Source organism: Astyanax mexicanus, chromosome 23 (assembly GCF_023375975.1).
Source record: "Astyanax mexicanus isolate ESR-SI-001 chromosome 23, AstMex3_surface, whole genome shotgun sequence".
Lineage (NCBI taxonomy): Eukaryota > Metazoa > Chordata > Actinopteri > Characiformes > Acestrorhamphidae > Astyanax > Astyanax mexicanus.
In genome coordinates, this window is record NC_064430.1 from 28968613 (window position 1) to 28995712 (window position 27100).

Below are 27100 nucleotides of genomic sequence, written 5' to 3' on the forward strand. Positions count from 1 at the left end.
TTTATATTTATTTACTGTTTCAGTTTGTATATTGGCAATTTTTTGGTTAAATAAACAACACGCTGTGGAAGAAAATGGTTCATGCATTTTGTTCCTATACTGTACCGAAAATGTACCGAACCGTGACCCCAAAACCGAGGTACGTACCGAACCGTGATTTTTGCATACCGTTACACCCCTAGGTACCACTGTTCTCATTTCCCATTATATATCTATTAGAGACAGATTATATCTGTCCAGTGTCATTAATTTTACTTTAATCCTGGATATATGGAGATATTTGAAGTGCATTATTATAAGTATCATGACATTCTGGTTCATTGACTTCTGTTATAAATCTGATCAAATTTTTTAATATCTCATTTAGGGGTGTGCAATATATCATGGTATGCATTAATGAAATGTAATTTTCATTTTGTTGCAGTAGTGCATTCTTGAACATTTTTTTTTAATTCAAAGTTTTGTCATATCGTCAAAAGTATCGTTATCACAAAAATACCAGGAAATATTGTGGTATTATTTTAGGGCCATATCGCCCACCCCCATCATCTACTGTATGTGCATCATCACAGTGGGTCTGAGGCCTAGCCAGAATTACCAGGCTCAAGGCAGGAATTAGAAAAGAAAATTACTCCAGTGTAGAGTGCCATACACTATAGTGACAAAAGTCCTGGGACACCTACTTATTCCTCGATTTGTCCAAAATCAAGGGTATTATTATTATAAAGAGTTTACTCTGCTTTTATTGGAGTAACTGTCGCTACTGTCCAGAAAAGAGTTTCCATAAGATTCTGGAGCAGCACTGCGGTAAGAATATGATTGCATTCAGCCACAATAACGTGAGCATTAATAAGGATTAGTCAGGATGTTGGAAGATGAACACTGCCCCACCTCATCCACTGCCCCACTGCCTCATCCGTTTGTCCCAAAACGTGTTACATGGAGCAGCATAACTTCAGAAAACACCTGCTTCCAAATGTTTGCGGACGCCCTTTTTAATAAACGCATTCAGATACTCCGAAGCAGATAATTTAATATGAACCTACTGGCACCATGCCAGGATATATTTTTTAACACCCTTGATTTCAGAAGAAACAATAAAAAAGCAGATGTAATATAAAGCAGAGTGTATAAGAGTATTTTTTCTGGGCCAATTACCCAACCCCATCAATAGTAATGCCCCAACACCAGGAGGGTGAAGACTAGCACATGCCTCCTTCAATACATGTGAAGTCAGACTCCGCCTCTTTTTGAACTGCTGCTGATACAGCATTGCTGAATAGAATCACAGCGCTAATGCTCAGACCAAAGCGCAGCGACTCGGTTCCAATACATCAGCTCACAGATGCCTTGTGCTGATTGACATCACCCTTCTGAGTGATGACTGGAAAGAGTGCCATCTATTACCCACCCACAGAGAGCAAGGCAAGCAATTTTGCTCTCTCAGTGCTCCGGCAGCTGATGGCAAGCTGCATGACCGGGATTCGAAACTGCAATCTCACAATCATAGCAGCAGATTATTTATATAAAATAATTATGATGTTCTAATCTTAATCTAATCTGAAATGTAGTAACTACTGTAAAACACACTTCATATAGTAAGGAGTGTGTGTGTGTGTGTGTGTGTTTGTGTTTTAGAAAGTGTTTTAATGTTTTTACTGCACAGTGAGGACATATTTGAGCTAAAATTAACACACACACACACACACACACACACACACACACACACACACACACACACACACACACACACACACACACACACACAATCCCCTATGGCTCTCAGAAGCACACTGTACCATACAGGACTTGCAGGGTTAATGGGACCCTCAGAGCATGAGAGTGCTCCCACACACACACACACACACAGACACACACACAGACAAATATTGCCACACCAATTACACCCTTAATACACTGTCAGGCAGCACCTGTGTCAGATCTGTCCCTCCGCGGCCCCTTCCCAAACCAAGCCCTCTGATTGGCCCCTGGGGAGTGTGTGAGTGCACAAGTGTGTGTGTGCTGGGTGAAGGGTCAATTAGTGTAATAACCCCAGGCTCAGTCCCATTCACACCTTCACTCCACTCACTCCTCCGTTCCCCAGGGGTGAGGGGCTTCCACCACACAATAACACCTGCTCCCCTAGCACTATATCACTCCTCTATCACTCCTCTATCACTATCACTCCCCTAGCACTATATCACTCTTCTATCACTATATCACTCCTCGTTCACTATATTACTCTCCTAGCACTATATCACTCCTCTATCACTATATCACTCCTCGTTCACTATATTACTCTCCTAGCACTATATCACCCCTCTATCACTATATCACTCCTCGTTCACTATATCACTCTCCTAGCACTAGATCACAACTCTATCACTATATCACTCCCCTAGCACTATATCACTCTTCTATCACTATATCACTCCTCGTTCACTATATTACTCTCCTAGCACTATATCACTCCTCTATCACTATATCACTCCTCGTTCACTATATCACTCTCCTAGCACTATATCACTCCTCTATCACTATATCACTCCTCGTTCACTATATCACTCTCCTAGCATTATATCACTCCTCTATCACTATATCACTCTACTAGCACTGTATCACTCCTCTATCACTATAACACTCCTAGCACTATATCACTCCTCTATCACTCCTCTATCACTATCACTCTCCTATCACTTTATCACTCCTCTATCACTCCTCTATCACCATCACTCTCCTATCACTATATCACTCTACTTGCAAAATATTACTCCTCTATCACTATATCATTCTCCTAGCACGGTATCACTCCTCTATCACTATATCATTCATCTATCACTATATCACTCTACTAGCACTATATCACTCCTCTATCACTATAACACTCCTAGCACTATATCACTCCTCTATCACTCCTCTATCACTATCACTCTCCTATCAATTTATCACTCCTCTATCACTCCTCTATCACTATCACTCTCCTATCACTATATCACTCTACTTGCAAAATATTACTCCTCTATCACTATATCATTCTCCTAGCACTGTATCACTCCTCTATCACTATATCATTCATCTATCACTATATCACTCTACTAGCACTATATCACTCTCCTAGCATTATATCACTCCTCTAACACTTTATCACTCTAAAGCACTATATCACTCTTCTAGTCCATAGCACTATATTACTCCTCTATCACTCTTCTAGCACTATATTACTTCCCTAGCACTATCACTCCTCTATCACTATATCACTTTAAAGCACTATATCACTCTTCTAGTCCTTAGCACTATAGTATTCATCTATCTCTCTTCTAGCACTATATTACTTCCCATAGCACTATCACTCCTCTATCACTCTTTTAGCACTATCTCACTCTGCTAGCACTATATCACCCATCTATCACTATATATCATTATATAACTTTCCTAGCATTATATCACTCTCCTAGAACTATATCACTGCTCTAGCACTATCTCACTTCTCTGTCACTCTTTTAGCACTAGCTCACTCTCCTAGCACTATATCACTCATCTATCACTCCTCTAACACTATATCACTCTAAAGCACTATATCACTCTACTAGTCCTTAGCACTGTATCACTCCTCTATCTCTCCCCTATCATTATATAACTTTCCTAGCACTATATCATCCTCCTAGCAAAATATCACTCCTCTATCACTCTTCTATAACTTCTCTAGCACAATATCACTCCTCTATTACAACTTTTATCACTCTTCCATCACTATACCACTCTCTTAGCAATATATCACTTCTCTAGCACTATAGCACGTCTCTCTAACTTCTCTACAACTATATCACTCTCCTAGCACTATATCACTCCCCTAACACTATATTCCTCCTTTATCCCTATATCACTCCTCTAACACTATATTACTCCTTTATCCCTATATCACTCCCCTAACACTATATTACTCCTTTATCCCTATATCACTCCCCTAACACTATATTCCTCCTTTATCCCTATATCACTCCTCTAACACTATATTACTCCTTTATCCCTATATCACTCCCCTAAAACTATATTACTCCTTTATCCCTATATCACTCCCCTAACACTATATTACTCCTTTATCCCTATATCACTCCCCTAACACTATATTACTCCTTTATCCCTATATCACTCCCCTAACACTATATCAGTCCTCTATCACTCCTATTTCACAGCATCAATATGTCACTCTGTGATTACTATTGCACTATGTCAGTGTATTAGAGCTATATAACTCCTTTATCACTATATCACTTCTCTATAACTCCTCTATCACTTTATCACTTCTCTATTACTCCTTTATCACTCTTCTATTACCATATTACTCTTTTGTCACCTCTTTATTACTCAATATATTACTCCTCTATCACTCCTTTATCACTATAGCACTCCTATGTCACTCATCTACTATCACTCTTCTATCACTACATCACTCCTCTATCACCCATTTATTACTCATGTTACTGTCTCTCCTCTATCACTCCTTTATCACCAAATTACTCCTTTATCAATAAACACTATCAGCAATCCATCACCCCATCACATCTATATCACTTATTTGCATTATCAATCACTTTTCTATCACTACATAATCACTATAATTTCTTTGTTACACTACAATCAGTCATTTACCCCTCTACCTCTATCTCTCTATCATATTTATATCACTCTTGTAATCCTGTATCACTCTATGATCACTCTCTTTTCTATAACTCAACAGTCATCACTCTCTCTCCTTCCTTTATGATATCACAATCACTGTATTACAACTATAAGTCTTATAATTTACTCAGATCATATCTCTATCACTCCCTGGTGAGCCCTCTATCACTCCATCAGTTCTTCATCACTAATCTAAAACTCCAGTTTTAGTATATTACTAATTCTAATTCTCTCTATCACTCTTTCATTATTTTATTGATCCTACTTCATTCTGTTACTCCACTTTAAAACCATACAACTCCCATACCACTATCATATTACTTCTCTATATACTATCACTATTACTGTATCACGCCATGTTCACTTTATTATCACCCATAACTCCTCTGTAAAAGCTCTATCACACCAAAGTCCCTCCATCACTCTATATCTAATCTGTTACTTATCTCACTGCATTACTTATCTATTAATCATCTATTACCCCTCTATCACCATTAGCTATTATATCACTGTAGCACCATTAGCCATTCTCTATCACTAATCTTTCACTAATTCTTTTCTTATATTACTCTAACCTAACCACTCCACTTGATCAATTCTGTCACTCTTTTATCATTCTTAATTTCACTGTATCACTCAATGAACACTATCATCCCTCGCCACACCTCTATTACACTTATATCTCCCAATTATCACTTTATCACACCACAATCACCATCATTTCTCTTTCACACTACTATTAGCCTTTTACTCCTCTACCATGCCATGATGTATCAGTCCTCTTCCCTAGCAATTCCCTTTTATTACTAATTTATCACTCTTTTTGTTGCCCTATCACTCCTCTATCACTCAGACTTGCTTTCTATCACTTTTTGGTCACATTTAGTTTGTAATTTGCTTCATAGACATCACAACTATGCACACACTCCCCTATCTTTCATCTGTTGTTCACAAATACAGTTGCAAGAAAAGTATGTGAACACTTTGGGATTTCTTGGATTTTTGCATAAATTGGTCATTAAATGTGTTCTGATCTTCATCTAAGTCACAACAATAGACAAACACAGTCTGCTTAAACTAAAACCACACAAAATAGTTTATGTTTGCATGGTTTTATTTAACATAACATGTTAACATTTACAGTGAGTTGGGGGAAAGTATGTGAAACTTTGGATTTAATAACTGGTTGATGCTCCTTTGGCAGCAAAAACCTCAGCCAAACGTTTCCTGTAGCTGCAGATCAGACCTGCACAACAGTCAGGAGGAATTCTGGATCATTCCTCTTCACTAAACTGTTTCAGTTCAGCTATAATCTAGAAAAATCTGGTGTGAATCGCTCTTTTGATGTCATGATGCTGTCACATTGTCAACAACAATGTGTGCATGTGCCAGAGATTTCTGTAAGTCTGAATGATGAAACTCTAGGATTCTTCTTCACCTCATTGATCATTCTGCGCTGTGCTCTTGCAGTCATCTTTACAGGACGACCATGCCTAGGGAGAGAAGCAACAGTGCTGAACTTTCTCCATTTGTAGAGCGTCTGTCTTACCGTGGACACATGAACATCAAGACTTTTAGAGATGCATTTGTAACCCTTTCCAGCTTCATGTAGGTCAACAATTCTTGAATGTAGGTCTTTTCTTTAGTGCAAGGCATAATTCACATCAAGCAATGCTTTTTAAGAACAGCAAACTCAAAACTGTTGTGTGTTTTTTTATAGGGAAGGGCAGCTTTAACCAACACATCCAATCTCATCAGGTTGGTTGACTCCTGGCTTCAAATAGCTCTTAGAAAAGTCTTTAGCCTAGGGGTTCACATACTTTTTCCACCCTGCACTGTGAATGTTAACATGTTGTGTTTAATAAAACCATGAAAACATAGAATGTTTTGTGTGGTATTAGTTTAAGCAGACTGTGTTTGTCTATTGTTGTGACTTAGATGAAGATCAGAACACATTAGATGACCAATTCATGCAGAAATCCAAGTAATCCCAAAGGGTTCACTTACTTTTTCTTGCAACTATAACAGCACACACTTCTTCAGACGTCTTGCCTCCGGTCAGCTGCCCGCTAGTAAAGGTTCTGGGTGTGTTCACGGTTCTCAGTGAGCAGAACAGCTGGACTAATCAGTTATGATTGAACTAGGAACCGTACTAGAAATCTACCAGAACAGAATAGGAATCAGAGGGCATCACTTTATCATCTCCTCTCCTCTCAAGCGCGAGTGTTTGATCTGTTTCTGCGTAGTGAAGATGGAGATATGTGATCTAGAGCTGCGGAATAATCGTTTTCACGTACAGTCAGCATCAGATGGTTCGACAAAGGGTTGGGCATGTGCCTGGCCTGCGCTACCACCTTCCCCACAATGCGCTGAGCCTGCGGACCCCTTAAGTCCTGAATCAATAATTAACGCTAGCATGTTTATTTATGCCGAGGGTCCAGACGAACAATGAAAAGTCCTCGGTCAGCACGCTTCGTTAGCATCGCTGCTATCCCGCAGATTCCCCACTGCCAGCGCAGGGGCATAAATTATAATAACACTGCATGCAAATGCGGGCTTTTGATTTATAATGCATGGCACCCAGGGGGCAGGGGTATTGCTCAGGTGTCACCACACTGATTAGTGATTCACAACCCCTGCACTTCTAAAACACACACACACACACACACACACATACTTAGGCACACACAAATACAGTACATCTAATTGCAATTCTTGACAAATCATTTTTATTACTTAAACACTTAAAAAAATACCCCAAAAAATGACCAAAGACATGCCTTTATCCAGGCAAATACATTTCACTGGTAATTCTGGGTTTCTGGGCGGTTGCTGAGGTGTAGCAATGGTGTTGCTAAGAGGGAGGTAGGTAAGTAAGTACGTACTTCATTGATCCTGAAGGAAATTAAGGTGGTTGCAATGGCATTGCTAAATGGTTGGGAAGGGGTTACAATGATGCTGCTAACTTGTTGTTAAGATGTTGCTAAGTGGTAGCAATGGTGTTGCTAAGAGGGAGGTAGGTAGTTATGTAGGTACTTTATTAATTCTAAAGGAAATTAAGGTGGTTGCAGTAATACTGGTAAATGGTTGGTAAGGGGTTGCTAGATGGTTGCAATGATGTTGCTAACTTGTTAAGAGGTTGCTAAGTGGTAGCAATAGTGTTGCTAAGTGGTTGCTAGGTTGTTGCAGGGGTGTTGCTAAGAGGGAGGTAGGTAGGTATGTAGGTACTTTATTAATTCTAAAGGAAATTAAGGTGGTTGCAATAGTACTGGTAAGTGGTTGGTAAGGGGTTGCTAGATGGTTGCAATGATGTTGCTAACTTGTTCGGAGGTTGCTAAGTGATAGCAATGGTGTTGCTAAGTGGATGCTAGGTGGTTGCAGGGGTGTTGCTAAGAGGTAGGTAGGTAGGTAAGTTGATAATTTATTGTTTCTGAAGGAAATGTGGTTGCAATGGTTTTGCTAAATGGTAGGTACGAGGTTGCTGGATGGTTGCAATGATGTTACTAACTTGTTGATAAGAGGTTGCTAAGTGGTAGCAATATTGTTGCTAAGGGGTTGCTATAGGTGATTGCAGGGGTGCTGTTAAGAGAGTAGGTAAGAGATACTTAAGAGGTGTGTCGGTAATTTATTGATCCTGATTGAAATTAAGGTGGTCGCAATGGTGTTGCTAATTGGTTGGTAAGGTGTTGCTGGGTGGTTTAAGTGTTGTTGCTAGGTGGTAGCAGGGATGTTGTTAAGAGATAGAGGGATAGAGGTAGGTAAGTAATTTATTGATCCCAAAGAAAATTAAGGTGGTTGCAATGGTGTTGCTAGATGTTTGGTAGGGGGGGATGCTAGGTGGTTTAAGTGGTGTTGCTAAGAGGGAAAGAGAGATCGAGGTAGGTAGGTAATTAACTGATCCTGAATTAAATTAAGGTGGTTGCAATGGTGTTGCTAAGTGGTTGGTAAGATGTTGAGGTGGATGCAATGGTGTTGCTAGATGTTTGGTAGGGGGGATGCTAGGTGGTTTAAGTGGTGTTGCTAAGAGGGAAAGAGGGATCAAGGTAGGTAGGTAATTAACTGATCCTGAATTAAATTAAGGTGGTTGCAATGGTGTTGCTAAGTGGTTGGTAAGGTGTTGAGATGGTAAACGATCCCACCACCTTCTGAAGTGTTTTAAGTGGTTGGATGTGTCTCTTTTTTTAATGTTTCTCAGACCATCTTCTGAAGTGGTTTGAGCGTTTGTATTTGGTTTAAATGCGTCTCAGACCATCTTCTGAACTGGTTTGAGTGTTAGGATGTATATCTGGTTTATATGCATCTTAGACCATCTCCAGAAGTGTTTTAAACAATGATAATATCTTAAAAATGATAGGAAGTGTATCGACTTTAAAAACAAGCTAGATAAAAAAAGACCAAATATAAAACTTTGTATAAGACAACCCTGTAACCCAGCACTCTCATGATCAAAACACAGATAAGTGCAACTGGATGGATAAATAAAAGATGTCAAGCATAAACACACACACACACACACACACACACACACTTGGCAGAAAACGAGGGAATTGAGCTGAAGAGACAATCAAATACCTCTGCCCTTTCTCTCTCTCTCTCTCTCTCTCTCTCTCTCTCTCTCTCTTTCTCTCTCGCTCTCTCTCTTTCTCTGTGGAAATTGAGCAATTCAGGAAGGACTATTGATTGGAGGCTGAAACGCTTGTCGGCAGCAGATGAGGCTCGAGCCGCCGGCTACATTAGCCTCAGGGCTTAAGTGCTCGCCGCAGGGTGGCAGGGCCACTGGCTGGGGTGGGGCAGGTGGGGGGGAGGGGGTTCAGGCTGCTGGGACAGGGCCCACATCCAGAGACCCTTCTATCAGTCCCTTTTTTGGTCAGCTGTCCTGGTTAGCAAGGTCAGAACAGAGACCACAGTACTGTTGACCTCCCTCATTCATCATCCATACAACATCCGAGAATGCTGCCGTTCAGATAACGAGCTGAGGGGAGGAGGTCTGCAGATGAAGGGTGGAGGAGGGTGATGGGGTAAGTGCTCATTTCTGAGGTTTTCTGGTCAATCAAACCGTTTAAGTAAACAAAACATCCAACAAAACATCCAAAATACGCAGTGTTATGAACAGTAATGGCCAGAGATGGAGGAAGTGGTGGGAGAGAGAATGAGAATTTTATAGCAAAAACTACAAAAAAGGCTGTTCTATATTCTATATTGAAATGAAAATTGGTTGTGTTGGGATAGGATGTGTTAAGATTATATGGAATAGAATGTGCTGTGTTTGGATGGGTGTGTGGGATTTGAATGGAATGTGTTGAGTTGATATTAGATGGGATGTAGATAGATGGATAGATGGATAGATAGATAGATAGATAGATGGATAGATGGATAGATGGATAGATGGATAGATGGATAGATAGATAGATAGAATGTGTTGAGTTTATATAAAATGGGATGTCTTTGGATGGGATGTGTTGAGTTTATATGGGATGTGTTGAGTTTATATGGGATGTGCTGTGTTTCAATGGGTGTGGTGTGTTTGGATGGGTGTGCGGTGGCTGGATAGAACATGTTAAGTTGTTATTGGATAGGATAGGATAGGATATGATGTGTGTGGATGGGATGTGTTGAGTATATAAAATGGGATGTGCTGTGTTTGGATGGGTGTGCGGTGGTTGAATAGAACGTGTTGAGCTGATATGGGATGGGATGTGTTTGGATGGGATATTTTGAGTTCGTTTAGAAAGGGAAGTGTTGAGTTTATATGGGATGGGAGGTGTTAAGATGATATTGAATGGGATGTGCTGTGTTTGGATGGGATTTGTTGAGTTTATATAAAATGGGATGTGCTGTGTTTGTAAGGGATGTGTTGAGTTTATATGGGATGGGCTGTATTTGGATGGAATGTGTTAGGATGATATTGGATGGGATGTGCTGTGTTTGGATGGGTGTGCATGGTTGGATAGAATGTGTTGAGTTGGTATGGGATGGGATGTGTTTGGATGGGATATATTGAGTTTGTTTAGGATGGCATGTGTTAGGTTTTTATGGAATGGGCTGTGTTTTTGATGGGATGTGTTGAGTTTATATGGGATGGGATGGGATGTGTTGACTTTATATGGGATGGAATGGGCTATGTTTGGATGGGGGTGGTGTGTTTGAGTGGTTTGTCAGAATGTGTGAGGTTGATATAAAATAGGATGTGCCAATCTGGGATAGGATGTGAAGTGTTGGGGTGGGATGTGGAGTGTTTGGAAGTGACGTGCAGTGCTGGGATGGGATGTGAAGTGTTGGATTATGATGTCCCTGTTGGTTCTGGATGCATCATGCTGTGATGGGATGTGGCATGTTGGGTCAGGTTGTGCTGTGTTGGGATGTCCCTTTGGGTTTGAAAGCCTGATTTTTCATCATACCGGTTTGGGATGCACCACGCTGGCTTGGAATGTGCTGTGTTGGGCTGGGATGTGCTGTCAGCCTGCCACAGGACTAGAGGTATGTATAGAGACAGGCTCTACATCATCTTAAGTGGCTCTTTAGGTGCAGACAGAGATTAATGAGCATGGGCCACTCCAGCTGGGAGCCCAGGGAGCACCAGGACTACAGCCTGACAATGGCGGAGAGAGAGAGAGAGAAAAAAAGAGAGAGGAAGAGAGAGAACCAGAGGGGAGGAGGGGGTGGTGTAAGGTCCACTCAGGCACTTCCAAAGACGCCTCTCTTCGAACAGACACACACACACACACTACAGAAATGGAGGGATGGGGGTGTGACACAACAAGAACACTCTCTGAAAGCCAGCCAAATAAATTCTCCAGCGTTCAACACAGCTATCGATTTCTTTGGAGAATCTTTCACCCCCCCCCCCCCCAACCCTTCTCTTTCACTCGTTCGAGCGGAGGGGCGCGAGTCCAGTCAAGCAAAGAGGGATGGAGAGATCAAAAACAACATTAATGTTTAATTATTCCATCTCACTTCAAGAGAGAAGAAGAAATCAAGGCGGTGGGAATGAAAGAGGAGGATGGAAAAGTGGGGATTAAAAAGAGAGGGATGAGGGAGAGAAAAAGAGAGAAAGAGAGAAAGAGAGAGAGAGAGTGCATGGGTATGAGATGCCTTTACAAGATAAAAAGGGAAGAATGTGATTGTGTGGAGGAGAGAGAGAGCGAAAGAGAGAGAGAGAGAGAGAGGGTGAGAGAGAGAGGAGGACAGATAAATAAAGAGATTATGTGTGTGTATGTGTGTGATAAAGTGAGAGGGATAGAGAGAGGATAGATAAATAAAGAGATTGTGTGTGCATGCGAGTGTGAGATAGTGAGCTTGTGCGAGAGAGAGAAAGAGAGGGAGAGAGTGAGAAAGAGAGAGAGAGAGAGAGAGAGAGAGAGAGCCTGAGGGATTTCAACAGCCTGAGGGTTGGAGGGCTAATCTTACTGAAAAAATGCAACTAAAGGCAAATAAAGGCCGATCAAGCCGGCTCAGTCAATAAACACACGCAGCGCTGTGGTTGGAGGTTGAGGGCAAAGCGCTCTGATGATCCAAAGAGGTCCACAGCCAAAGTTCAGCACCATCACAGCCAAACATCTTCAGAAACACATGCTATAAACACACAGTGCACTCTAATGAACCCTCGCTGCTTTCATCTGAGAGCTATTCTGCATTTATCAATGCCTGGTCTGATTTTTCTCAACTTCTAGTCATTCTGCAATACACTATAGGACACATAGGGAACACTCTATAGTACTCTATAATGTTTATATGATCATCACAGTTGTTTTAACAGACTCTAATACACTGCATAAATTATAGGGGGCGCATTATAATGCTCTATACTTTTTATACATTCTATATTGGCATTCTGACAGGCTGTAACAAACTGTAGGACACAAAGAGGGCGCTCTATAATGCTTTACAATCTTCATATGAGCCGTACAGTCATTCTGACAAACTGCAATACACTATGGGGCACATAGCGGGCACTCTATAGTGCTTTATAATGTTCATATACAGTCATTCTGACAGACTGCAATACACTATAGGACACATAAGGGGCACTCTAGAGTGCTATATAAAGTTTATATGATCCATACAGTCATTCTGACAAACTGCAATACACTATAGGACACATAGGGGGCGGTATATAGTGCTCTATAATGTTCAAATGAGCAATACATTTGTTCTAAGAGACTGTAATACACTGCATAAAGTATAGGGGGTGCATTATAACGCTCTATACTTTTTATACAATCTATATGGGCATTCTGACAGGCTGTAACAAACAGTAGGACACATAGAGGGTGCTCTATAATGCTCTATAATGTTCATATGAGCCGCACAGTCATTCAGACAGACTGCAATACACTATGGGACACATATGGGACACAATGCTCTACAATGATCATATGAGCAATACAGTCATTCTGACAGACTGCAATACAATATAGAGCATATAATGGGCGCTTATAGTGTTTTATAATGTCCAAATGAACCATACAGTCATTCTGACAGACTACAAGACACTTTAGGGCACATAAGGGGCACTCTATAGTGTTTTATAATGCTCATATGGTCATCACAGTTGTTCTAACATACTGTAATACACTATAGGAGAAAATGTGGGTGGCACTATATAATGCTCATAAGAACCATAAGGTAATTCTAACAGACTGCAATGCACTAAAGGAAGCATAGGGGACACTCTATAATGCTCTACACATGTTCATATGATCCACACACTCATTCTGACAGTCTGTAATACACTACAGGAAGCTGTTTTTAATTAATACAAGTACCCTATATTATTATTTAATATTAATAAGGTCCACACAGGCATTCTGACAAATTGTAATACAATAAAGCATGCATAAGGGGGCTCTTCATAATGCAATACAATGTTTATATAATCTGCATGGTTATCTGACAGGGAGAAAACCACTACAGGAAGTTTATTTTTACAATAACGTATATAATGTAAATATGATCCACACACTCCTTCTGACAAATTGTAATACAACACAGGAAACCTAGGGGGCACTCTATAATGCTCTATAATGTACATATGATCTAATACCTCAAAGAGGTCCACAGCTCTGGGTTCCTGAGCCGCACATGCAACCAACACACAATGCATTCTAATGCACCCTCCCTCCCTCCCTCCCCCCCTCCCTCCCTCATCTGAGAGCTCTTCTACATTCATGACTATCCCCACAGATTTCCTCCTCTGTGACCGCTGCCTTTCTCAAGCACGTTTAACTCTGACCGGTCCGCGCTCGGATGACCGCGAGAGTGTTCATTAACCAGCGCCCCGTCCATCTCCGTCAGAACGATCTGTCCCGCAATTTTATCCGCCGCCGGTGCGTGTGCAGATAGCGATCTTTAAAAGGCGCTGTTTGCAATCACAAAGAGCAGCGATTAATCAGTCTTTTTCAGACTGCACAGATCAATCTGTAGCGCACGGCCAGTGCCGGAATCAGTATCGATCTGAAGGATTCAGTGCTGCACCACCACCACCCTCCCACCACCACCCCTCCATCCCTCCTCCCCTCTTTTCACCAGCAGGCTGTGGTCAGCCCGGGCAGATGAATGAGACACAGACACCGGCAGAGCTGCAATAATTATTTGACAAATTCGCTGGTGTGTTTTATTAAAACATTTATTTGATCCATGCCGTCATTCTGACAGACTGTAATATACTACTGGCTGATAAGGCTTTTATAGCTTTCTATTGTTGAATTTAAATGTGCTCCTTAATGTCCTTAATGTTTATATGGTCCACTCTCTCATCATGACAGACGGTAATACACTACAGCACATGTAGGGGGCAATATGAATCAATATCCATTAAATTGTTTTTAAAATGCTGTGTTCATTCTGAAAACAAAAAGATTCTGTAAAACACTACAGAAAGCATAGGGGGCACACTATAATGCTCTATACTGTTTATATGATCCATATGTTAATTCATATAGATTATAGTTCACTGTAGGAAACAAAGGGGGCACTCTATAATGCTCTATACTGTTTATATGATCCATATGTTTATTCTGACAGATTATAGTACACTGTAGGGAACAAAGCGGGGACTCTATAATGCTCTATACTGCTTATATGATCCATATGTTAATTCTGATAGATTATAGAACACTGTAGGAAACAACAGGGGCACTCTATAATGCTATATACTGTTTAAATGATCCATATGTTCATTCTGATAGATTGTAGTGGATTGCAGGAAGCGTAGGGGGGTACGCTATAATGCTCTATAAAGTTTAGAAGATCCACACGTTCCTTCTGACAAATTGTAGTACACTACAGGAAGCATAGGGGGCACTCTCTAAAGCTCTATACTGTTTATATGATCCATATGTTCATTCTAATAGATTGTAGTATACTACAGGAAGCATAGGAAGTATGCTATAATGCTATGTGATGGTTATTAGAGTCTCACGTTCATTCTGACAGACTGTAATACAATGCAGGAAATAAAGGGGGCACTCTGTAATGCTCTATAATGTTCATACAATCCGCACATTCATTTTCACATACTGTAATACACTATAATGCACCCTATAATGCCCTTTAAAGTACATATTATCCATTCGGTAATTCTGACAGATTGTAGTACACTACAAGAAGCATAGGGGGCACTTTATAATGCTCTATACTGTTTTTATGATCCATATATTCATTCTGATAGATTGTAGTATGCTGCAGGAGGTGTAGGGGCGCTCTAAAATGTTCTATACTATGTTATGATCCAAAGGTTCCTTCTGACAGATTGTAATTTACTGTAGGAAACATAGGGGGCACTCTATAATGCTCTACACTGTTTATATGACCCATTTGTTCATTCTGATAGATTGTAGTACACTATAGGAAGTGTACAGAGTATTATATAATGCTGTTTAATGTTCATAAGATCCACACGTTCATTCTGAAAGACTGTAATACACTACTGAAAGCATAGGGGGTGCTCTAAAATGTTACTTAATGTACATTTTGACAGATTGTAGTACACTACAGGAAACATTGGGGGCACTCTATAATGATATTTAATGTACATATTATCTATTTGTTCATTAGGACTAGGGCTGAACGATTTTGGAAAATAATCTAATTGCAATTTTTTATCTATACATTGCGATTGTGATTTAAAATGCGATTTTTTTATGTCTTCTCAAGTATTTTTCAACAAACAGAAGCAATCTGTTTAATAATAAACAATGTCAGATTTATTTAAAGCACAGATAACAATAAAGCAAACAAATCTATGCTTTTCCTTTTCATCATTTGTTTTTTTTAATACAAAAATAAATAGATAAATAGCTTTTCCTTTTCACCATTTCTTTTTAAATAGAAAAAACAATAGATATAAAACAAAAATTAACTTACTGCTCTCCAGCTAGTAACATCATAAAAAAATAAAGTGCAAAAAACATAAAGAGAATCTGCTTTAACCAACTCGTTATTTTCTGTATTTGAAGATGCAGCACTGGTCGTTGGCATTTTAGCCTTGCAAATACCATACGAGGCTTTGTGGTGCTTTTTTAAACGCTGAAAAAGGTTTGTAGTGTTACCTCGCGTCGTAGCAACAGTAGCAAGGCACGTTTTGCACAGTACCTGACGTTAAGCAGCATCTTTTTTTTTAAAGCCAAAGTAATTCCACACAACTGATGTGCTGCCCCTCTTTGGTATTAGACTTTCAGTTGCGTCAGCTTCTGTCGAGCCTGAAACCATTGTGCAACAAGTTAAGGGCGTTTTCACACCTGTAGTTCGTTTCTCTGGTCCAAATCAGTTAACAAGTTCGTTTACTTGGAGCGTTTTCTCGCTCTGTTCGGTCTGGTTTCACATAGACATAAATGTAAACGCACCAAAATGCGCATCAATAAACCACGCGAGCAGCCTGTGTCCTCTGATTGGTCAGAGCTGTCTGACACGGGAGTACATTAAATCTAAATATACGAAAAAATAAATACAGGGAGAAGATATCTGTGCTTTAACACTGAACGCTGAAACACTGCACTTTCAAACACAGTGTTTCTACGTGCAGCGCAGATTTATACATAATAAACAGAGTCACGCGGCTGTGAGCAGTGAACGCAGCGCTGACGGCGGAGTTCGTTTGCGCTGCCTCCTCTGGTCTCGGTCCGGTTCTTTTGATCCGCACCCGAGTGCGTTTTTACTGTTTTCACACCTGCTCAATCGAACCGCACTAAAGTTACAAACGGACCAGAGTTTGTTTTAACCGGACCAAATAGTGCTGGTGTGAAAACGCCCGTGCGCTGTGTTGACTTCACTTCTCCACCTCCCTGCCTCCTGCTCGGGTTTGCTCCGCTCGTCCTCGGCTCGGCTCGGCTCACTTCCAAGGCACGTGACCTGTCAAATCGCAGCTTGTGCGGTTAGAGAATCTCGTTTTAAAATATCGCGAGATTATCGCAAATGCAATTAATCGTTCAGCCCTAATTAGGAAAGATTGTATTACACTAGAGGAAGCATAGGGGGCACTCTATAATGTACATATGATCCACACGCTTACTCTGACAGATTGTAATTCGCTGCAGGAAAAATAGGGGGTGCTCTAAAATGTTTATACGATTCACATGTTCATTCTGACAGATTGTAATACCTTAAAAGAAGCATGGGGGCGCTCTACAATGCTCTATAATGTTCACACGATCCACACAGTAATTTACCTGATTGGGTATTTCTCCCCAGGGTCCCGCCCCAGGTGGAAGATGAGTGGCTGCATGGTGTGCTCCTGCTGGGTGTGGGTGGTGACCCCAGCGACCTCCTGGCCTGGGCAGAAGTTTATGCCCTGTGTGAGAGAGCAGAACGGACACAGTGAGCTGGACGTGTCCTCAGTGTGGACGGACAGGAGCAAGCGGGACGCTGACAGAGCTGAAGTGTCCTTCAGGAGACAATTCACTTAGGAGACGTGATGGATGGGGACATGTAGCGGCATGTCAATAACTCTGTGTCTACAAGGCAGGATCAACATCCACATCACAGCACAGGCCAGCGACGACTGGACAGACGGTGTGTGTGTGTGTGTGTGGTGTGTGTGTGTGTGTGTTTATGTGGGACAACCAAAGAAATACATCAAGTTGAATATATCAAGAAAAGAATGCTCCTAACACTGTAAAAGCATAATGTTTATTTCTTATACTTTCCCAAAATTAAGATTAATAAAGTTTTGAGAATCCTTGTTACTCTGGATACAGCACATAATACCAGAATCCCTATTTTTATATATTTTTTCCTTGTTTATTGGTTGCAATACAAAAAAAAATATATTGTATCTTTACTGCTGTATTTTTTGCACTATAAGACCCACTTACAATTCTTTAATTTTCCCAAAAATCACCAGTGCCTTATTTATGAATTTTACCAGTCAGGTATTAAGGAGCAGTAAAGACACTCCGCTGAAGTACAGCATTATACAGGAGTTTCAGTGAAGTTTCTCCAGCACCAAAGCTGGAGCAGTATTAGCATTAGCCACTAACCGCAGCACTAGCTTGTTCGCTGGTGAGTATATTGGGAGTGTATTCTGTGTTTACTGTGTTGAAACAAGCAACGTGGGACCAAGCGCTAGCTGATTTACCAGCGCTGGGTTACCAGAACACTCAGGGTTCCTCAGTCTAGCGCTATTGGCCGGCTTTTACGTCCTGCTAGTGCTGCGGTTAATGCTAATGCAGCTGAACCCAGCCTTAGTGCTGGAGAAACTTCACTGAAACTCACCTTTAGACAACATTTTGGAAATTTAAGCTTTCTGTAAATAAACAGAAGCGCTTTATTCACCCAAATAAATGTTTTTTAGGGGAAAATCTGTGTAGATTAACATCCAGCGCTCGTTTGACTTTAAAAGAAAATGTTTTTTTTAGAAGAATTTACATTTTTGTTTACTGGTGACACCCTTACTCACTTCGATGTAGGCATCCTTACTAGTTTACTAGTGTCGCTTAATGCGCCTTATAATCCGATGAACTTTATTATGAACATATTAATTATGAAAAGAAAACTGCATTATAGAATACATGTTTTGATAAAAGCATGTACCTGTTCTACCATAAAATAGCAGAAAAAATAGCAGTGTTGGGTTTTCCCCTTCACCTTTATTTTGGTGCAATAAAAGAGAAAGAAAAACAGTAAACTGCGTCTCAACAGAGGGCTCAGAGTGTGACTGCAGTCTAATCATCAACACACATACAGTACAGGCCAAAAGTTTGGACACATCATTTTATTCAATGCATTTTCTTTATTTTTATGACTATTTACATTGTAGATTCTCACTGAAGCATCAAAACTATTAATGAACACATGTGGAGTTTTATGTTCTTACCAAAAATGACCTGACCTCCACAGTCACCGGACCTGAACCCAATCCAGATTTGAGGTTTGGGGTGAGCTGGAGCTTCACAGAGTGAAGAAAGCAAAGAGCCAACAAGTGCTAATAAACACCTCTGGGAACTCCTTCCTTCAAGACTGTTGGAAAACTTTTCATTTCAGGTGGCCACCTCTTGAAGCTCATTGAGAGAATGATGCCAAGAGTGTGCAAAGCAGTGATTAGAGCAAAGGGTGGCTATTTTGAAGAATCTAGAATATAAAAATATATTTTTTTAGTTATTTCACTTTTTTTGTTAAGTACATAAAACTCCACATGTGTTCATTCATAGTTTTGATGCTTCAGTGAGAATCTACAATTTAAATTGTAATGAAATTAAGAAAGAAGGTATGTCCAAACTTTTGGCCTGTACTGTACATCCCTCAACACAGGTTTAGCACAGCATCTGCTACCCTCAGGGAATTTCTAGGCATTTCCATTTCTAGGCAGTATATAAACAGGTAGCCCCTCCCCCTAGAGTATACCAAACCTAATTACAGGTAAACACATTATTAAACAACACCAGCAGATGACACGTCTCTCCAAACCATCACTGATTGGTGGAAACTTCACACTAGACCTCAAGCAGTTTGGACTGTGTCTCTTCACTCTTCCTCCAGACTCTGATCCCTTGATTTCTGAATGAAATGTAAAATTTACTGATGATCAGTGATGGTTTGGAGAGAGTCATGTCATCTGCTGGTGTTGATCCACTGTGATTTATTATCAAGTCTAAAGTCAGTGCAGTTTTGTTTTCCCACAAAATCTTACAGCACTTCATGCTTCCCTCTGCTGCCGACAACTTTCATGGAAATGCAGATTTCATTTTCCAGCAGGACTTGGCACACTGCCCACACTGCCAAAAGTACCAATGGTTTTTATATAATGTTGCAATTTTCTGAGACACTGATTCTTGTTTTTTTTTTTATTGTCTGTAAGCCGTAATCATCAACAATAAAAGAAATAAACACTTAAAATAGATCACTCTGTGTTTAATACATCTATATAATATATGTGTTTCTCATTTTGAACTGAATTACTGAAATAAAGTAACTTTCCAATGATATTCTAGTTTTTTGAGATGCACTAGTATAGATGTGTGTGTGTGCCTGGGAGAGGTCATAAAATTCTCTTTATATTTTTATGTGCACAACACAAGCCGGCCGTAGTGTCATAGTGTGTATAAGTGTATTTGTGTGTAGTTGTCCATGTGTGTGTGTTTGTGTGTACTGAGGAGGTTGTACACGGCCACCAAGGGACTACACTGGGCCTGTTCTCAGCAGGGGGCAGATGAGAAACACACACACACACACACACACACACAGTCGAGAGCAGTAGTTGGGTCCCCTGTGATCTGGCCTGACACTCGGCTCTGTCTTTTTTCCACTGATCTGGGAGGCATGAAACAGTGGCAGGTCCCGCCAGGCTCAGCCCGAGCGCCTGGGAGTGAACCCGGGCAGCTCTGCCTATTAATAATACAGCACACACACACACACACACACACACACACACACAGCTTTAAACCCAGCGAACAGGTTATAGCCAGTGCAGGAGGAGGAATACACCTTAAGGAACACCTCTTAAGTAAATGACTCAGGATTCACTCACATAAGAAAATACCAAACCTGTAGCTAAATATGATCTTTAAATGTCAATTCTTTTTATACTGCAGAGGAACACTGCAAAGTGCTCTGTGTTAAAAGCAGTATTCAGTGGAAATCCTGAACAGACGTCTGTATTAATGGCTTTTAGGGTGAAATTCACAAAAAAAAAATAGACAGACTATAGTCCATCTGTTCCTTCTTTTACTCAGTATTTCAATTATTTGTGTAGAAACACCTTCCAATGTTTTAAAAAAAAAAAATTAAAAATAAACAGAATTATTTAAAATATATTTTAGATTTTAGATTTTTCTAAGTAGCACCTCCTCTTGGAAGTGCATTTCTAATTAAGGTACTATGGTGACGTTTCTTTCTCAGGGAGTCTTAGAACAATATCTTGAGTATTTCCATTTTCTAAGTAAAATTAATGCCAAGAACACATGGGTGCGTGCTCCCTAGAGGGGGGCGTTTCCTTGCGGGGGTACTAAATTCAGCACAGCATCGGCTTGCTTTACATCTGCGGTCAGTGATGAGAGAAATGAATCAACAATAACAATATACTGCATTAAAAACGACTTTTGAGTAATATCTTGTTCTGCTAACAGACTGGGAGGGTTTGGGTTATCTAACACTTATATTTACTGCTGCCAAAAATCCCTATGAAACAAAGTTACATTCTTTTTAATAGAAGGACACCATAGTAAGAAGTGCTTTCAGTAGAATAAATTAAAAACACAGGACCCAACACTACTGAGTTTCTTAAAACTGCAGTGTCATCATCCGATCTGTGATTAATCCATCTCTTGTTAAGATAAGACAGTTTTGCACATTTTAGCTGGATGTTCTCAGTCAGGTTTTGTGAGGTAGAGACATCTGGAATTCAGGCTTTCAGTTAACAGCTGTGCTGAACCCGTCAAGAGCTAATTACTTGAATTTCCTGTCTCTTAATAAAGTGTTTGAGAGCATCAGTTGTAAAGTTGTGAAGAGGAAGAGTTACAGGTATACAGTGAAAATACAGCTACAACTCTGAGATGCCAGACACTTAGCCACTACGTATGCACTTGTAGCTCAATAAATATTGCCCATATCCGTCTAAATTTGTAATTGTTTATTGTTTTTGGTAACCTTTATCTTCCTTCTGAGTGTCATTACAATCTGATACTTCCTTCTGGGTGCAGATATTTATTGATGATTAGTGTATCCAACAGAACAACTAGTTTACAAGTTATTATAGTTCTTATAATGTGCTACAGCAAGTAATATTAGTAGTAATTTGAATAAATATGTTCTTTAAATGTCAATTCTTTTCATATTTCAATGGTGCTTTGCGTAAAATAAAACAGGTTCAGAGGCAATCCTTAACAGACCACTGAACCATTGAGCTCGCCCGGCAACAAGCTGCCAATCAAAGGCGTTCATTAATGGCTTTTCAGAGTGAAATTCATAAAAGAAGAGACATATACATAATCCAGCCATCCGACTAATAGCTGGGGCCGGCATGAACCACAATAAACTATTTCATATTTCACTTTTTTTCAGTGCGAGAAGGAGCATCGGATGCAAAAAGCACTTATTCTGTGAAATTTCTCATTTCGCACTCCAGTGACCCGCGTGAGTTTGGAGAGGAAGGCGTCCGCGTGACCGATACTATTAAGTCATCATTTCAGCCAAGTTTAAGAGCAAACAAATCGGGAGGAAGAGAAAAAAAAAACGGCTGTTTTAAAGAGGAGGGCAAGGAGAAACCGCCTAATGCAGCGTCTCCACGCGCTCACGTCGCTCGTCATCGCTCCAGCGTGTTCAGATCTTTAAATTACGCACAGCATCGAGCAAGCGTGCGAGACGGCAAGGGACGGACGCTCAAAGGTCAGAGCATGCTTTTGAATCTCAGCAGCCACCTCTGAAGCCCCCCACCCCCGGCAGAGACCCCCAAAAACATATTAACCGCGAGGTGGAACGACCTGAGCCCTCTCTCCTCTCCTCTCCAGCCGTCCTCGGCCCGCTCGGCCAATCGATAGACAGCTCACAGGCAATCAGCCGCCATTATTTGCGAAGTTCCACTCCAGTTCACATGAGCTGATAAAGGAGGCGGCTATTGATTCAGCGGCCCTCCAGGAGAGAGCAATTTAAGCGGCCGATGGGCCATAAAACAAACTCAGAGCAGAAAGGCCAGGGCTGCGGCTGTGAAGAACACTGACGACGTTCTACCAAGACAAGATATCAGTTACTCAAGCGAAACTACGATAAAACCCGGAGAACCGAACTTAGAGTGAATCTTAGAGTTAGAGTTGTACGGTATATTGATACTGCAAATGTATTTCAATAGAAACGGGGGGGATGTGTTCGACATGTCTCCCCCAAAAATGATACTGCAGAAAAAGAAGAAAAACTGTTTTGAAATAAAATTTTATTTTGAAAGTGCGCTGAAATCTGCACCCCCGCCATGAAAAGCACCCCCTCTTGTAAGTGCATTTCTAATTAAGGTTAGCTAAAGCAATTATCTCCGCTTTTATCAGGAAGACTGTGCACAGGTGCTGTTGAGACAGGGTGCTTTTCCTGGCGGGGGTGCAGATTTAGGCACAACTATGGTGACGTTTCTTTTTCCTTATTTCTTACGAGTCAGCGAGGCTTAGAACAGTATCTTGGGTACTTTTATTTTTTAAAGTAAAGTTAAAGCCAAGAAGACGTGGGTGCATGCTCCTGAGAGGGAGTGCGTTTCCTGGCAGGGGTGCTGAACTCAGCACAACATGCGAGGTCAGTGATGAGAGCAACGAGTAACAATATACTGCAATAAAAACAACTTTTGGGTAATATCTTGTTCTGCTAACAGACTGGGAGGTTTTGGGTTATCCAACGTTTATATTAACTGCTGTCAAAAATCCCTATGAAACATAAAGTTACATTCTTTTTAATAGAAGGACCCCATCGTAAGAAGTGCTTTCAGTAGAAAAAAATTACTGTTTCTTAAAACTGCTGCGTCATCATCCGACCTGTGATCAATCCATTGTAAAAAAAAACTCAATTATAATTATCTGAGGAGAGCTCTTTGTCTCTCTGAGTTTTCCTGTGGCTCAGAGCCTGTTGTTAACTAATGCGCTTGTAAACAATGTTTGGTTTGAATCATTGATTTGAATTTGCACTCCATTCGTGAACTGATTCACTAAATGAGCTGACTCTTCACTTAATCCATCCTACAAATTCTTTACAGCATCCAAACACCACACAGGTCACATGATAATTCATGAAATTTCAGATGATTTGAAATTTTAAACGTCTCCCAGCATTTAAATGCCTTATTTTCTGGTTTCCTAGTCTTTTCAGCGACCAAGTGAAGTAAAACACTGAACTATGACTCTTGTCATTCTTCTTTTCTTGAACTTTGCTGATGACATCACTGACATTCACCAGGATTTTCTCTTTAGGAGGGGCTCTCCTCTCAGACATCTCAAAGAGAAAATGAAGTATCATAAACACATTATGTTCTTACTTGAAATTAAAAATAAATATGACATTGTTAATCGTTTCTGTCTTTTTCCTTTATTATTAATAAAAAATATTCCATTCATTTCTGATGTTCTGGGTTTTTGCAGTGTCAACTTTTCAGTATTGGTGTTCAGATCTTTAGGCAGCCCTTCCCTCACTCTAAACCTGAATCCAGCTGTCTGTCTCTATGTCTGTCTGTCTCACTGTTTGTCCCTTTCTCTCCCCATCTGTGTGTCTGTCATTTGCTCTGTCTGTTGCTCTCTCTCCCCGTCTGTCTGTCTGTCTGTCTGTCTGTCTGAGAGGAGCAGTGGGAGGGTGGGGTGCAGTCCTCTGACAGATGATTTATGTTGTCTGTAGTGTTCCCTGCCTCATTAATATTCATTTGCGACTCATACATTTAACACACAAACACACACACACATAATACTCTTTTTCCTCAAGAGAGAGGATTTCCTCTATAAAATGGGAAAGTGTCCTGCAGAACAGAGAGCGAAGTAAAGGGAGCAAGAGATAAAAAAATATAGAGAAGAACAGTGAAGGAAAAGAAAGAAAAAATATAGAAAGGCAGAAAGAATGTAGGAAGAAAGGAATGAAAGAAAGAGATACAAAAAAATATATGTGATGGGGAGAAATATATTGATGAAAATAGAGAGACATATACTGAAATACCAGGATAAATATATTGAAATATGCAAACATATAGGAGTAAATATACTGAAATATATAGGGATAAATATACACATTTTTTGGAAATATAGAGAAAAATACATAGACTTTGAAAGTATAGCTAGAAAGATAATAAGTGAGAGGGTGGAGAAAGAAAGAGAAAGAGTGAGAAAAAAATGGAAATATAAAGAGCAATATACGGACATTATAAAAGAGATAGTGAAGGGTTAGGAGATAGGGAGCAAAGTCCAATTCATTAGTTCTCACCTGGTTAAACTCCTCCCACGAGTTGCTCCACGTCCAATAGTGTGCCTTGTAGATGCCGACCCGCACCGCCATCATCTGGTTGCCACGGTAATAGAAGACCGCCCTGTAGAGTGTGTATTAGGATTGGTGTGAGCTGCATCACCGTGATAAATTAACCCCGCCCTGCAGGATCACGACCTCATGCCAGTACACCCAGTACAACACTATACACTGGGGTGGTCTCTCTCTCTCTCTCTCTCTCTCTCTCTCTTTCGCTCTATCTCTATCTCTCTCTGCTGTAAATTGTAGCCCAGCTCCAGTCTAGACTCAACAGTGTGATAGTCAGGGTCACCGGCATTATAACTGAGAAGATGCAGCCTGCAGGCCTGCAGCCTGTGTGTGTGTGTGTGTGTGTGTGTGTGTACCTGTCTGTCAGCGAGTTGTTGAACAGGGCTGGACTAAGGTCTAGGCCATCAATGACCCGATCGTCAGGGGCAACGAGACCAGCCAGAGCGAGGCTGGTGGTGAAAAGATCCATCACAGTGCCCACCTGAGAACTGACCTACAGAACAGAGAGAGAGAGAGAGAAAGAGAGAGAGAGAGAGAGAGAGAGAGAGAGAGAGAGAGACAGAGAGAGAGAGAGAGAGACAGAGACAGAGAGAGAGGGAGACACATTTACTTTTTTATTTATTTGTCGAAACGACTCACAAATGTTACAAATTTAAACTGTACACTGTTACACCATGGACCTGTAACACAATACACACTGTTGCTCCACAGATTTATACAACAGTTCACACTGTTTCACCACTGAACTCTAACACAATAAACATCGATACACTACTGACCTGCAACACACACTGGTACACCACTGACCTGTAAAACACTATGCGCTGTCACAGCACTGACCTTTAACATACCATGCACTGTTACACCACTGTCCGGTAACACAATTAACATCTATACACTACTGACCTACAACATTCTCCACAGTGTTACACCACTGACCTGCATAACACTACACTCTGTCACACTACTGACCTGTAAAACACTACACACTGTCAAAGCACTGACTTTCAACATACCATGCACTACACTAGTGTCCTGTAACACAATCATCTATACACTACTGACCTGCAATATTCTCCACAGTGTTACACCACTGACCGCTAAACACTCCACAAGGTCACACTACTTACCTGTAAAACACTACACAGTTACAGCACTGACCTGTAAAACAGTGTGCACTGGTACACTACTAACCTGTAACATAATTAACATTTATACACTACTGACCTACAAAATTCTCCAGTGTTACACCACTGACCTCTAAAACACTACACTCTGTCACACTACTGACCTGTAAAAAACTTCACACTGTCAAAGCATTGATCTTTATAACATACCATGCACTGTTACACCACTGACCTGTAACACAATTAACATCTATACACTACTGCACTGCAATATTCTCCACAGTGTTACACCACTGACCTCTAAAACATTACACACTGTCACAGTACTGACCTGTAAAACACACTGTTCCACTTCTGACCTGCAACACCCTCCACAGTGTTACGCCAATGACCTCTAAAGAACTACACAACCACACACTACTCACAGCACTGACCTTTAAAGGAGAAATCTGGTGTAAAATGAACTTTTGTTGTAGTAAAACATGATAAAAAAAAGTACTTATCTTTGATGAATAGCTCACCTCCGTTCTCCCACGGCGTTCTGAGATCAAGAAATTTTAACAGTTTGTCCAAACACCCTTCAGACTGGGTGACAAGGGGCATAATTTGCCCTGATAAATCACTTTTTTTTTTTTTTACACCGTCATCCAGCTCAAAGTAGCACCACCATTACTGAACTGAAAATAACATAGACATATATTAACATAGACTCGGAGCTGAAGCTAGGGTTTTAGGATGTAAACAGTGTTTTTTTAATAAGCTTCTTGTGCACTTTTTTAGTTACTAATACCTCGTTTTAAAGGTCAGGGCTCTCCGGATTCTAGCAAGGAGGTGTGGAGCTACTTTGAGCTGGATAACGGTGGGAAAAGTGATTTATC

The 27100-nt window shown here is 40.6% G+C and overlaps 1 protein-coding gene across 2 annotated transcripts in view; it reads right to left on the bottom strand.

The window, feature by feature from the left end:
• Positions 1-27100, bottom strand: part of galns (galactosamine (N-acetyl)-6-sulfatase) — a 61537-nt gene that overhangs the window by 5242 nt on the left and 29195 nt on the right. Inside the window, exons 10-12 of one of the 2 annotated variants that reach the window (XM_022665143.2) lie at positions 25452-25588; positions 25048-25150; positions 17346-17467 (exon numbers count right to left, since the gene is read on the bottom strand). In XM_022665143.2, coding sequence (XP_022520864.2) covers positions 17346-17467; positions 25048-25150; positions 25452-25588 — 362 coding nt within the window. Of the gene's footprint in view, positions 1-17345; positions 17468-19407; positions 20500-25047; positions 25151-25451; positions 25589-27100 lie in introns of those variants that run through there. The other variant, XM_049471047.1, reaches the window with a different exon arrangement.